Here is a 13,851-nt window from a genome sequence, read left to right as displayed (position 1 = left end):
CTTCCGCTTCAAAGAGGCACTCGCTCGATCGCAAATGCAATACAACCGGGGCGGATGGTCCAGAGCAGCAACCCTCGGTGGGAGACCGAGGGGAACTTTTTTTTTTGGGCGGTGGTGGTCGGCAGAACGGAGACCCGCCTCTGTCTAGTGGGTCCTGCACTGTTTTTTTGCCTGCCACTGTGCTATCGGCGCAAGGCAGCAAGGCATCTCAAAATGACCTGGAGGAACGGGACCTTCCAGGTTGCGATTAGGCTAGGTAGGTAAGGTACGGTACATGGCATACCTAGTGTTTACCACCTACGTACCTGTGTGCTGCACATTAGCCTGTGTGCCTGGGTTTACCTCACAACGGGCACTACGATAACATCGAGGTTACAGTGTTAACTGGATAATCACGTAGCCACTCTCTTGACCAGAGCCCACAGTAGGAGCGTCTCCCTCCAGCTCTCAAGAGACACTCCGTATTTCTCAACCACAACCTCCATCAGCCGTGCAACGGGGCCACTACCGAAAGCTCTTACGGACTCTACTGCCCATCCTCTTTGCCTTGGGATCACTGCGAATGATTTACCCTTCCGACCGCGATACACAATCAGCGAACTCTGCGAAGACGACCGGCTCAGAACGAGAGAGCGCCCAGGCTTACCCGACATCCGCCCGACGAAGCACGTGTATCTCCGGAAAGACGTGCATCCCATAATCTGGTTCATACGACCAGTCGTGGAGAAAAGTGGCAGCATATCAGCCTGGTCATAATGGATCGACAGTCAGACTCGTTAGGCCTTGGGCCTCGTCACGACCCCAACTCCCGGGTTTCGAAACCTGAATCGGCCGCCGATAAGATGGCTGCGCTCAAAGCCAGAGTCGCTGCAGCAGTCGGCGTCTCCAAGGCTAAAGGAGGACTTAACGTCGGATTACACCCAGTACTCGAGAGTCTCGGTCAGGCAAAGGCACCAGCTAGACCCAATGATGGAAAGCCATCCGGCAGTCGACTGCACTCTGACTCGAAGTTCTCGACTGGATTCAAAGCCCCAGATGCTACTGGGCGAGGCCGCGATGCGCCGCTATCCAACCCGTATTTCAACGACCAGCAGGCAGCACAGCCCGCAAGTGGAAGACAACGTCAGGCTCGGTCGCTAAATTTCCATGCCAAGGGCAAGTTCATCCAGCAAGCCGCGGCGCTGCGGCGACAAGCTGCCCTCGAGGAGATGAAGAAGAGAATCGCGGCGCAAACGAGGAAAGCCGGCATCGAAGATGAATTGGAGTTGGAGAAGAATCTTGTCGTCGACCCTCCTCCGGACATAGAATGGTTCGACGGTGGACTGGTCGACGGGACCTCTTACGACTGTATCGACGACGAATCCAAACTGAAGATCAAAGAAGATACCATCATCACGGAATATGTACAACACCCCGTCGCGTTGGAACCGCCGCAGGAGAAGAACACCCCAGCCCTGAAGCCGATGTACCTAACACCGAAAGAAATGGCCAAGACCAGGAGGCAGAGAAGGATGGCCGAACTCAAGGAGCAGCAAGCAAAGATCAGACTTGGACTAGTGCCAGCTCCACCCCCCAAAGTCAAGAAGAGCAACATGATGCGTGTTTACGCAGACTCTGCAGTGAAGGATCCTACGGCTGTGGAAAATCTCGTCAACAGGCAGATCGCTGAGCGCCAGCAGAATCACTTGGAGGCCAACGAAGAACGCAAGCTCACGAAGGAAGAGAAGCACGTCAAACTTGCTACGAACCAAGAAAAGGATGCTGCGAAAGGCATCCATATCTTGGTGTTCAAGATTGACAGTCTCGCCAACGGCCGGAATAGATTCAGGATCCAAAAGAATGCCGAACAGCATGCTCTCACGGGTATTTGCATCATGCACCCAAGGATGAACCTTGTCATTGTTGAAGGCGGCGAGCACAGCATACGCAAATACAAGAAGCTCATGCTTGAGCGGATTAACTGGACCGAAAATGCACATTCGCAAGAGGGGAAGACCCAACAACAGCTTCGCGAATGGCTGGTAGCGGAAAACGAGAGCGGCGATTTGAAGGACATGTCCCACAATGAGTGTAAGCTGGTGTTTGAAGGCGAAGAAAAGACGAGGGCCTACCGCAAGTGGGGAAGCAAGGTCTGCGAATCTGATGCCGAAGCCAGGGACGCGTTGGCCCGAGCCAAGATGGATAACTTTTGGGCTGTCGCGAAAAACATGTAATCAGAGATCCTCGCCAGTAATTAACGAAAGATTGTCACAGAAGAATAGAATACCAAGGAGACTTGCCTTTTTGTTTTGTTGAGCCCGTAGGTCATATCGGACAGCTAAGGCGTTCTCGCTCAGCTTCACTCGTCGTTGATATGGCTGTGATCATTACTTGTGAATAACCTAACAATCAAGTGCACTCAAAGTCTCGCCCTGGAAAAATAGGCTGGTCGTCCCTATCGAGAATTTGTTCCAGACTATTTGATCTAAGAGAATTGTTCTTCTCGCCCACCTCTTTTGCGAGCTGTACCTTCATCCATCAACGTTGAACGCCTCTGAAGTCACTGCAAAGTAAGCTATTGCTTACTGGAATATGACTCCGATGTGGTACATGCAATCTGAGTCAGCTTGGCCGTACCCGAACAGTGGACGGAGAAAGTCTGGCCATGGTCTACCGGCAACGCAACGGCCTCTTCATGCCAGCAGCTCTAGAACTGCAAGAGCAGCCTACTTTTTAGGAGAAGCGTGATCGGACTTGGGAAACAATAAGGCCCTGCCGGTACGATGGCTGCCTGAGCGGTCCGCTCTCCTCGCAACGTTGTACACCGCGTTTCCCCCCTTTCCATTTACGCAACATCTCCGCCAAGCAGCTTCAACAAAGGTCGCAGAGGCGGGACCGCGATCAAAAGAGCTATATATACTCAATCTAGCAGACAACAATGACAAGAGGTGCTTGAGGGGAGGGAAAACATATACAGGGACTTAGTCAAGACGGGATGCATTTATAGAAACATCACCAGCATACGTGCTATTGTTAGTTACTGTTGTCCACCTTCAAAAACGAGTTCTTGTCTATTGAGACACTACAGCGTCATAATAACAGGGCTTTCGTTGACTGCGGCGGGGAGAACGCGCCTGCCAGTATGTTGACCGCTTTGTACGCGTCGCACCCTCGAATTTTATTGTTGCTAGTCTCGCGAGTCGTTTTAATCGCGTCATGGCGGGATTTATATGCTTAAAAAAAATACGCGTGCTGACAATTGCGGCGATGATGCGGGTATTCAAGCGGATGCTCACGTTGTCTACGCGGGGCGATGTAGAGTAGTTCATAATGTTTGCCATTGCATGCAGTCATCCTTTACTGCTGGTTTAATGTACAACCCTTGCGTTATTCTGAAGAACGCATCGTTAAACGCCAGATTACCCCCAAAACCAAGACGGTCCCTTCGTCAAGCATTCCCAAACGCGCGAGTCATGAGCCACCCATGTGAAAAGAGAAAATCAAAAGACAGTCGCTTAGTTGCGCTCACCGCGGAGGCGGCGGGCGAGCTGGATGTCCTTGGACTGGATGGTGACACGCTTGGCGTGGATGGCGCACAGGTTGGTGTCCTCGAAGAGGGAGACGAGGTAAGACTCGACGGACTCCTGAAGAGCGCCAATGGCGGAGGACTGGAAGCGAAGATCGGACTTGAAGTCCTGGGCGATCTCACGAACCTGGGAAGGTAGTGTTAGACAATGCGAATCGAGAGGCGCGTTGTGCGAATCTTAACTTACCAGACGCTGGAAGGGGAGCTTGCGGATCAGAAGCTCGGTGGACTTCTGGTAGCGACGAATCTCACGGAGAGCGACGGTACCAGGCTTGTAGCGGTGAGGCTTCTTGACACCTCCGGTGGAGGGGGCGCTCTTGCGGGCGGCCTTGGAGGCGAGCTGCTTGCGGGGAGCCTTGCCACCAGTGGACTTACGGGCGGCTGTGGAGATAAGTCAGTAAAAAAGACTTGACTGAAGATGTCGCAAGGCAATAATGACTTACTCTGCTTGGTGCGGGCCATTGCTGCTGTTGTGTGTGATGATGGAGTTGATGGGTTTGTTTGTTGGTGATGATGTACCTGTTGGTTGATGTGGATGTGTTGTGAGTGGATGTAGAAGAGAAGGATGAGGAGTGGGTGACGGGTGGAGGGGAATAAATAGGTAGGGAGACGGAACGCGTGCAGAGGGGAGTGATTGTGCGCCAAATGGAGGGTGGCCTGTGCGCACCTTCCTGGTTTTGATCGGGTGGAGGGGAAGTGCCAGGTGTGAGCGTGGCAGGCGTGGGTTCTTTTTTGGAAAAATGCCGTTTTGGTAGGCGCGATTGCTTTGCAAGGCAGGCGCAGTTGGGCGGGTTTTTTGTGCTTTGTTGTCAAAACGGATAGTTAGCTCATTTTTGATTGGCTGGAAATCTTGCATCAAGTCTGACGCCACCCCATCTTTTTCTCTCAAACACCCGGTAGGGAAGAGTACGTATCTATCGTCTAGCGCCTCCTGGGGGCCCACTGTGGTCATACGCAAGGCACTGAAGGCAAGTCCTGCATATGCGGAATAGGTACCTTACCTTTCCCTTTAGACTATGCCCATCCAAGATTCAGCCCAGTGTTCCCCGTCTGCGGAAATTTCTATCTAAATGCGGGTTAGGCAAAAGCTACCAAAAGCACTCGCTCCAATGCTCGACCGCTTTACGTGTTGGGACTTGAGAAGTAACACGCGTGAGGGAATGAGCATCGAGACAGGCTAATACTAAGAGTGCTGTGGTTAATTCATCCGTTCTACCAGTGAATCTCAAAGGCTGTTTGTCATAGAAGACGAGAACAATCAACAAAGGTTTTCCGGGGTACGTCTATGTAATTCATCTACCCGCCCGTCGTGCAGATTAACATGAATGGCCATGAGCCAGTCCAAGTAATCTCTGCCCGGACTACTTGCATGGTATCTACAGAGTATTAGGCGTGACGCGGTCTCTGCGCGGCCGCGGCATCGTGAATCCTTGCGCGACTAGTGTGGAGGTTCAGTAAGACGATTTCTCGGTATCCGGGTCACTCTGGTGTATTACCTACCAAAGCTGGAGCCCGTGGATGGGTAAATGGGGCAGTGGGTGAAGCGACGCCTCAACTTGAGTTTGGAGGCAGCACAGGATTTAACTTGCGCGTGTTGACCTACATAGATGACTCAGGCGCACGACGAAGGCGAGAGCGTCTACCTATCGTCATGTCACCGGTCAGTCGGCCAATTGACTCGAATCGGAACACCCTTTTCGATGCTTCTACTACGTAGGTGTCGGCTGATGCGAAAAACAATTACCGATGCAGTCAGTACCTTGGGTAACATAATATGAGAGATTACTGTCTTTGACCAATACGGTCCGTAGTTTTAGCACAGAACTTGGAAGCAGTGGTTGCCTGCCACGCAGGTGACTGCCAGTGACATGATCGGTCCCTTGCGCTCAGGTGGAACAGCCGGAGGGGTAAATGCTGGCGTTTGCACTTTGCAGATGGAACCGAAGCCAGAAACACGGTTCTGATGGCACGCGGCGCGCCTAAGGTCTGGCACGGTGAACTTCAAAAGCAAAGTGGCAACTTGCAAGGAACGGTGAGAGAAGGAGGAGGAGGAAGGGAGCGGGACAGACGAGGGACGCTTTCTGGTTGGCTACATTTAATCGTACATATCCATCTCATGCTCCAATTGGGAATAAGCTGAGAGAGCCTGAGATTGATGAAGTACCGGGAAAGCTAGTGTGGCCCGTGCGGTTGTACGTTCATGGCGTTGTTTTTTTATTTTTCGCCTCGCGTCGCGACAGGGTGTGATCCAGCGTGATGGACGTGCCCGCTTTTCTCTGGCTGATCCCGAATCAGACTTGGCCCACGGACATTTGATATAAATGCCCGCCCCCCTCAGCGCGACTACAATGGTGTTCCCTCTTACTATTCAGCCCCACGTTATCTCTGCCAAAACAATCTTACACGCTATTTCCTCGGAAGAGCCTCGTCATATCCCAACCTTAAATCACTTCAACTTCATCACAATCCACAATGACTGGACGTACGTACCGATCCCGCATCGTACTTCTATCTTCCCCGGTATACTAACTTGATGTGATCAGGCGGCAAGGGCGGCAAGGGCCTCGGCAAGGGCGGTGCCAAGCGTCACCGCAAGATTTTGCGTGACAACATTCAGGGTATCACCAAGCCTGCTATCCGTCGTCTCGCTCGTCGTGGTGGTGTCAAGCGTATTTCTGCCAGTAAGTTTTAGCCCCAAGCTCGTCTCGGCTCGCGAGGGACTAACATGCCGTTCCTTCAGTGATCTACGAGGAGACCCGTGGTGTCCTCAAGTCCTTCCTCGAGGGTGTCATTCGTGATGCTGTCACCTACACTGAGCACGCCAAGCGCAAGACTGTCACTTCTCTTGATGTTGTCTACGCGTTGAAGCGCCAAGGCCGCACCTTGTACGGTTTCGGTGGTTAAGCGTCGTATTTCTGCATGTCTGTTACGAATCTTTCTTGGGCCATGACGCGATCCAACCCACGACGCGGTGGCCCATGCGGACTTTGGGAGTGGAGTGTTTTGTCACGAATGATCATGGGTTTGGCTGGTTTTGGGTGTTCTACTGTACCATACGGGAAACGGGGTTCTATACGGATGGCTTGGTTGGCTTGAGACATAATCCCTCGCCGAGGCACGTTTTGATCAATTTTTCTCGGTTCCCTTCTGCATCTTCGCGTGTGAATGCTGTGTGCCGCGTCTGATTCTTATGGATGTTAAACGTTGCTCTCCACTGTTCGGGTATGTGACCTAGCCTTGTATGTCTGCTGTCGCGCCGCGTCCCATGTGGGTGGCAACTGTCTGCACTGGTCCTTGTTGCGTGTTGGTCTTTAATGTATTCGTTCAGGCTGCTGCTGAAGCCGTGCTGGCGCCAGGCTGCTAACCTTCAGCGTTCTTACTTGGGTGGGCTATGGTATGTGGGTTCTGCGCATGGCAGATTCAAGTCATTCGTTGATAATGAACAATCCAATAATGCAATCTACCTAGAGCATCGTAGAACTTGCTGTCCCCCTCCCGGTGTTTTCCATTGCGCGTGCGCAATGATGTATGTCTCTTCCTGGTAATCATAATCCTCCTGTCCTGAAAAGTCCCGTGCCTAGGTGGGTGTACAATCTGCCATTGCCGATATGATCGAGTTCATTTACCTAGTGTTTTCACCGGCATCATTTGATGTAAACTCATGCTTCTGGTGCCTCGTTTCCTCTCGTGGGGTCTTTCCTTCGTGGTCCGTTGACCATCTTGATCGTTCTGGGGCCTGAGGCTACTAAGTTGCTGGTGAAGCCGAACGCGTCATCTAAGGCCGGCAGGGCTCTTTCCGTCCAAACCTACACTTATCACCGTCTCTCCGTTGGAGTGTCAAATGCTTCGGAAATGTTTTCCGTCTTGCGTTTCTATTGGGCTTTGGATGTGTTGTGGTGAAAACACAAGTTGACTGCTATTTCTCGATACTACTTGTTTGTTGCCAGATCCAATATCCCTTATAAAACATATATAAAATCGACTAATCAGCAACACCACACCAAACATATCGAATTTGATAGGAAATTCTTACTCGAGGCACAGTTTACTCCATACAAGGTAACAATTTCAAACATCGGGCGAATCAGTATCCCACGAACCAAAGGGTCGCATGCAGTACACGCTGGCCAAGGGGGTACCAAATTGGAAATCAGCGTAGGCGTCTCGCAAAAAACTCAACAGCAGCTGAGATGATTGAGAGTGGGAGAATACGAGCCACAAGCGCGTATGGTACGGTCTCTTGACCTGCAAGGTTGTTCAAGAAGTGTTCCAGCAACTGGTCACCCAAATGGGGTCACAGGCCCAAAGTCGCCAACGGAGCAGGAGAGTACAACAAGAGAGAGAACTACCTGCTCGAACTGTCTCTAGGCACAGCAGGACAGTGTCATCTCAGCCTCGCAATCATCCCCGAGCAAGCAGCACGCGCTGCGGCAAAATGCAAAGTTCACGACCAGCATACCTCGATGCCAACCTAGCACAAGACCCAGAACATGAAACGCACGGCCATGGTTAGACACTTGGTATATCATGTAGTATTGCGAGTAAATGCAGCTAGAAATGCGCGATGTGTTCGTGCGTGGTCCACGGGATGTGGACTCGCGCATCGTCGTCGCTGAACCACCGACGTGCCCTATGGCACAGCCTAAAGACCCTGTCGTGATAGCTCGAAGCCCTGAGCCTGCGTAGAATTCCATCCGAATAGAGACAAAAATGGCGCGAAGACAAGTGCGGCCCGTCGGCAACGTATATAGGCCGAATCAAGGCGTCGGTTGTTTGTGCCAACTACACCAGCATACGCTCTGGACACTGGGATATCCAGACTTGCGGAATTGACAGGCGCATATGAGATCTCACTGCACAGCGTACCATATGCAATAAACAGCCGAGAGAGACTTGATTATACTGCAAGGTCAGTAGATGATCATACTACTGCGCCGAAGTAACTCGACGAACATGATTTTCTGCAATATCCTACTTCGGCTTCTCTACCCATGTCCTCGACTTGACATGGAGATTCAGTGCAAGCCTAGTCATCAGTGTGAAGGTGATATGGAATGATACTATGTTCCATTGGGTAGCTTGCACGGGCATGAATGATGGCCGGCCACATCGGGTGCCTCCTTGTCAAGACTTTGTCGGACTTCACCTCAACTGCACGCCAGATGGGTGCTTCCTGACCAACAAGCATCGCGCAGGAACGAGGCACCACAGAATCGGGGTTGAGATCAGGTAATTATCGTATATACCCTATCAATGTCGTCCGATGCCCTGACTGGGCCCGGATAGCTTGCAGCTTACCACATCGCACCTTAGAATTGCACAGGTGATCTGACCAAATCACTGTCTCGACGGCCTCTTCCTCCACTAGCTATGATATCCCCCATTATCATCACATATACTCGCCACGGACGGGTTCAAAGCCTCCTAGATGTCGTATTCCCCAAAAAAACAAATAACTACACAAAAGCGCCCAAATAGCTCATCACTGTATTGGTGGATACGTGGCCTGATGATGTGCCGAGCCTTGACATAGTGAACGTCGTGAAGCAAGGCCGTTCCGGAATCGCGGAGAGTCGTTCGAGAATGATGTGCCCAAATCGCGCCGATGTACTGAAACGTTAGCACTTGGATGGAATATGGACGATACTTGGCAGAGTGGGTGATACAACCACCCATCGCTCAGCACATGCATCAACGGCGTCCTCTCTTCATCACCTCAATCCTTATGACTGGTTTACCCCAAGGGGTCCCGCGGGACATTTGCAGTATAAGAGTATACCAAGGGGGTTGACTAGGCTGAGCAGCAGTCGTGATGGTAGCGAAGGTAGACATAGGTAGCATCTTGAGATTTTTGGAGAGGACCGATTGGTTCCTCACTTTGCCGGACGAATCTCGCACAGCTGGCGGAACACAGTCATCAGCAAACTGAAAGCCGTCTGAAACCGAGTCTACAAAACGAAGAAACAAAGTCAAGGGCATCGTGGCGTTTCGCCGTCACTCGTACCCGGCAATTCACAACGGGGCTACTTCCACTATCGACCTTACTCCCGTACATGGCCCCGATATCGCTTTCTGATCCCCCTTTCACCGAGGCGAGGTTGTAGAACGACGGCCCGTGACTACCTAAGCTTGAAGTAGGGAAAGATGAGTCACGAGCGTGCGCGGCAGCAGCCCAATAGGGAGGTCGTCACGCTTATGCGTAGCAAGAACGGAAGTGTCCGAGTTTGATGACCCAACCTGCTAACAAGTCGCTCTTACAGAGACATCGGGTTTGCCTGGAAGTAAGGATCAATACGGACGCCACTGAGAGTCCGGCTCATCATGAGACCGAGGCTCAGACTTAAGCAACGTCGAGGCACCCTGGCGATATAGACGAGGAAGCCAGCAGCTACGGCGATCACATTGACAAAGCTAGGCGAGTGATGGCTACTAGTCTTGCGAGGGTAAGACTTCACCTGGTTGGCTAGGTACAGACCAGTAGGCATATGCTAAATATTTCCGAGGACACTTGTGTGGCTGAAGGTGGTGCAAAGGGGAGACGGAAGCTAAGCCACAAGCTTAACATGTTCCTGGTCAGTGCGAGAGGGGGAGGCAGCCCGAGTTGTGGAATTAGAAATTCGGGGGTCGGGAAGGAGGTGGTATCCGAGGAGCCGGGATGGGTTCGATGGCGACACAGGCAAGTTGATTTTTGAGAAATGGTGATGTTGTCAAAAGTGAGCTAACTGGCAGGATGGACAGTCATCTTAAGTGGACTGTGGAAGCCAGGTTAGCCCGACATAGCAAAACTAGCCCGAAGGTGGACGTATTTCTGGGCCTTGCCTACATAAGGTAAGGAACGTAGGTCACCTGTAAGGTGATGAATGTGCAGGCATTACTTCGGATGGTGCCGACCGCGCAAGATGGAAAAGTTGAGAAGCATTGGAAAGCAAGATGCAAAAGTTGATGGGCCCGGTTAAATGCCGGCTGACATGTTGCAGATCTTCTAAGCCCTCCCGCGGACAATCAGGGTCTTCCTTGACCGTTGGGGGAATACTAGCGCAGCGCCGCGAGCGCACAAGCCGAGGGGAGGTGAGCCCTGAGTGCTGTCACTGGCGGATGGGAGCCACGGAATCCACTAAATTTAGAATTCCGACAGGACCCTGACTCAACTTCTCCACGGAACGGAACCCGGCCGCCTGGGCCAAGGAATGGATCTGCGCCGCCAACGGAGAGATCTTGCACTCTGGGCAGCAGTGGATCCAAATGATGTCCTTCTTTTCGCCACCTGCCCTGTTTCGCGCATACCTGTGTGCCTGTGTATGCACCTGATTTTCCCCTTTCTTTGCTTGCCGATTCACCCACTCTCGTGTTGAGTTCGGCATCGTCGTGCTGAATTTGGATCCCTGGGCTTGGGCACCCACGTCTCAAAATTCCTAGACGTATCCGTAGTCATTATCTAGATGCCAATACTTCCTTAATGTAGGTACGACACAGTCATGTTTCGTGGTCCATGCAGCCGGGCATTACTCAGTGGAGTAGTGTGCAGTCGGGATGGATCCTGGACTCTGTTATCTGTCTGTCTGCTAAGGAACGGATGCTGAACACACGTAAACGTTGCTCTACGTCTCGCACGTTTGATTTTGTTCTAGGTAAAGTGAAGTTAGTCTACCCGAGTTCTCGACCTGGTTAAGTGAGGATGTAGTAGGCAACACAGCAGCGGATATGCCGGACTGCGCCGTTGGTCACGATGCACAATATGAGAGTAGAAAAGATGGCACCGTGCAGTGATGTCTCAATCAGGTACTAATGGCCAAGCATGGGGGGTCTCCTCGGAGCCGGACACAAGCTGCGGGTTGCACTTGGATGCCGCAAGAAAGTGCGGAAACAGAAGTTGGATTCCTCATCGTATTCGTGAATAGTGGTCCTGATATTCCGTACGATCTGGGAGGGTGGGAGGCCCGAGGTGGCAGCTAGAAGCTAGGTGCCGGAGCCACCGATGCGTGCAGCGTTGGGTTGACCGGTGCGGAGTACGGACATCACGCGGATAAGACCCACAAGAGGTTCATTTGTAAGCATGGCCACACTCCCATGTGGCTCTCAACTTCTGAGGTAGTGTGGGTGAATGCGGGTAGTCTCGGGTGGTGGGGCGGCAGTTCCGTCTCAGCTGTGGTCACGTAAGGTCTACATACTCCGTGCCCAGTGCCGGTGCCTTTGCATAGGTTTGTGGCTTAACGCCGATCGCTGTTTCGGCGTCAGCCACACCTCGGAGCAGTCACATTGCTGATTGGTCAGCTTTATTGTGCCATTTCGCCCACAGTGTTGCGTTTGATAAATTGATGGCTAACAGACAATGGCCAATCTCTGCGTTTCAGCAACGCAAAAGGGACCAAACAAAAGCAAAAGCTATGGAACCTACCTTAGCACGCGGTGGTAAAATATGATGGCCGGTTTCTGTGCTACGCTACCGTAATAGAAAGCGGCCATCATTACTTGCTACCGCGTGCTTAGGTACGGATAGGTAAACGAGGGCTGAATACCCCTGGATGACAGAGAAAATCTTAAGACATGGAGAAGCCGAAGACTGGGCCGGACCATGCACTTGGCTGCATGCAAGAGAAAAGATCGAGAATTTTCCCTTTCCCGCATTTTCCTGCAGGCCTGCACGGGCTCCTCTTGTCTGTTTTTCGCCGGATTTGCACCAACCAAGTGGTCCGACAGCCAGCTTGCCTGCCTGTCATGTCTCTCTCCCACCTCTCGGCATCGGCAGCATCGCTTCTCGGCCATCGCGGCATCGTTGTCAATCCCTGCATCAGCCAAGTTTCCTCTCTTGTTGTTAGTCGTTTGCCGTAAGACTTGGTTTGCTCTACACTTCTAAATCCTCACGCTATACATGTAGACTTGTATTCAAAGATGCTACTTCGAACCTGACGGACCTAATTCGGTGTATTCCATGCGCACCCGCCAGGCGTGGTAAGCTTTGGTCAGCTTTGCGGATGAGTCAGTAGGATCTTGTTTTTGAGTACACAGAATAGAGAGAAACTTATGAGTGATCAATGAGCCACTTTGCCATGCTCGCTCATCTCATGCTCGACATGATGGGCCCGGGCAATACAGTGAGGGACGCGCACGCATCTTAACAAAGCACTGCAGAGAGGAGTCGAGTTCCTTTTCTGATGATGCCGTGAAGTTCAGCTCATACAATGGGATGGAACCCCCACGAACGTACCCCCCGGCACAACAGGGAGTGCCAGCCCTCGAGGTTGGTTTGCTGGTACAAATAAGCATGCATGCGACTAATATTGCAGGCCGCGTGCCTCGCGGTGTGCGACGCAAATTTCTTCATGATTCTTTAACTTTTGGACACTCACGCACAGGGCCGTATTCGTGCAATTGAGACCCCCGAAAGTTCCAACGGCTGGACCGGCCGACGGATGAGTTAGGCCCACCCCACGGCCGACGGAACGGGGTCGAGACCGCTCTAGGTCTTCAGAGACCCGGGTGGGGCACTCTTGCTACAGCGACGCTGAACATGGTGGTAGCTGCAATAGACGCGACCTGGCAATTAAGAGCGATGAAGTATCATGTAAAGTTTGATACGAGAGGAATACGACGAAGGCCGGAGCACAACCCTCAGGTGACAATGGAAAAAATAAGAGTCTGTAGCAGCGTGTTACGAGGCGTAGTGAAGAGGGTCTCGTCCAAGTCACTTCCTCGGCAGCTAAGAATCGAAATCCATTACGCCTAGAGCTGGCGCGGCTACGGCTGCGGCTGCTGGGAGGAGTCATCGAGCAGACTCATCCGTCAGCTGGCATTGCCAGCATGACTGATTCGTGGCATTCATAGCCCCGTCTCTTGGACGCTGCGCGCGGAGGGCAAGGACCCAGTCCAGCGCCCCGGTTCAAGCTTGACAATGCGAGCGCATTCCCGCATTCTCGCATCCCCTGGCAGTTTGGCACTCTGAGTGAGAAGGGCGGACATGGCCACAGTGGTTATGCGAGGAAATCCGCTCGGCCCGACGTGCAGGTGGGCAAGCCACATTGAAGATCGGCATGTGTGGCTGGAACATGCCTCGGTACCTATGCACTATAATGCTCTTTGGCGACCACCGGCCATGGGTGGCCTGTCTTTCTCGTGGTTGAGCCACATCACTGAGACGAGAGCACGAGTCACAAGTTCAGAGCAAACACGCCTATCCGAGGACGCGGGGGTGTACATTATAGGGAGGTATACGGATATAGTGGTCCGGAATGATGACCGAACGTGGTCGTCAAGAATGCGTAGCAACCAGCACTGCCCGGCCACATCTC

The 13,851-nt window shown here is 52.3% G+C and overlaps 5 protein-coding genes across 5 annotated transcripts; 3 read left to right on the top strand and 2 right to left on the bottom strand.

The window, feature by feature from the left end:
* Window positions 1-755: 755 nt before the first annotated feature.
* On the top strand, window positions 756-2,213 carry CABS01_14905 (pre-mRNA processing factor 3; the record flags this gene model as incomplete). Its single annotated transcript, XM_060548243.1, has 1 exon — window positions 756-2,213. One exon carries the CDS (start codon window positions 756-758, stop codon window positions 2,211-2,213), a length of 1,458 nt encoding a protein of 485 aa, XP_060392865.1.
* Window positions 2,214-3,494: 1,281 nt separating this feature from the next.
* Window positions 3,495-4,027, bottom strand: CABS01_14904 (histone H3; the record flags this gene model as incomplete). Its single annotated transcript, XM_060548242.1, has 3 exons — window positions 3,495-3,692; window positions 3,753-3,946; window positions 4,009-4,027. The coding sequence occupies 3 exons, from the start codon at window positions 4,025-4,027 to the stop codon at window positions 3,495-3,497; spliced, it is 411 nt and encodes a 136-aa protein (XP_060392864.1).
* Window positions 4,028-6,037: 2,010 nt separating this feature from the next.
* Window positions 6,038-6,469, top strand: CABS01_14903 (histone H4.1; the record flags this gene model as incomplete). The annotated part of the gene is made up of 3 exons (XM_060548241.1): window positions 6,038-6,047; window positions 6,109-6,246; window positions 6,306-6,469. The coding sequence occupies 3 exons, from the start codon at window positions 6,038-6,040 to the stop codon at window positions 6,467-6,469; spliced, it is 312 nt and encodes a 103-aa protein (XP_060392863.1).
* A 2,405-nt stretch (window positions 6,470-8,874) lies between these two features.
* CABS01_14902 (uncharacterized protein) lies at window positions 8,875-10,050 on the bottom strand (the record flags this gene model as incomplete). Its single annotated transcript, XM_060548240.1, has 4 exons — window positions 8,875-8,933; window positions 9,304-9,513; window positions 9,611-9,693; window positions 9,824-10,050. The coding sequence occupies 4 exons, from the start codon at window positions 10,048-10,050 to the stop codon at window positions 8,875-8,877; spliced, it is 579 nt and encodes a 192-aa protein (XP_060392862.1).
* Window positions 10,051-12,137: 2,087 nt separating this feature from the next.
* On the top strand, window positions 12,138-12,549 carry CABS01_14901 (uncharacterized protein; the record flags this gene model as incomplete). Its single annotated transcript, XM_060548239.1, has 2 exons — window positions 12,138-12,376; window positions 12,441-12,549. The coding sequence occupies 2 exons, from the start codon at window positions 12,138-12,140 to the stop codon at window positions 12,547-12,549; spliced, it is 348 nt and encodes a 115-aa protein (XP_060392861.1).
* Between the last annotated feature and the right edge of the window lie 1,302 nt (window positions 12,550-13,851).

This window comes from Colletotrichum abscissum (assembly GCF_030869225.1).
Source record: "Colletotrichum abscissum strain IMI 504890 chromosome Unknown Scaffold_59.1, whole genome shotgun sequence".
NCBI classification, from domain to species: domain Eukaryota; kingdom Fungi; phylum Ascomycota; class Sordariomycetes; order Glomerellales; family Glomerellaceae; genus Colletotrichum; species Colletotrichum abscissum.
This window is presented reverse-complemented; position numbering and strand designations above follow the sequence as displayed.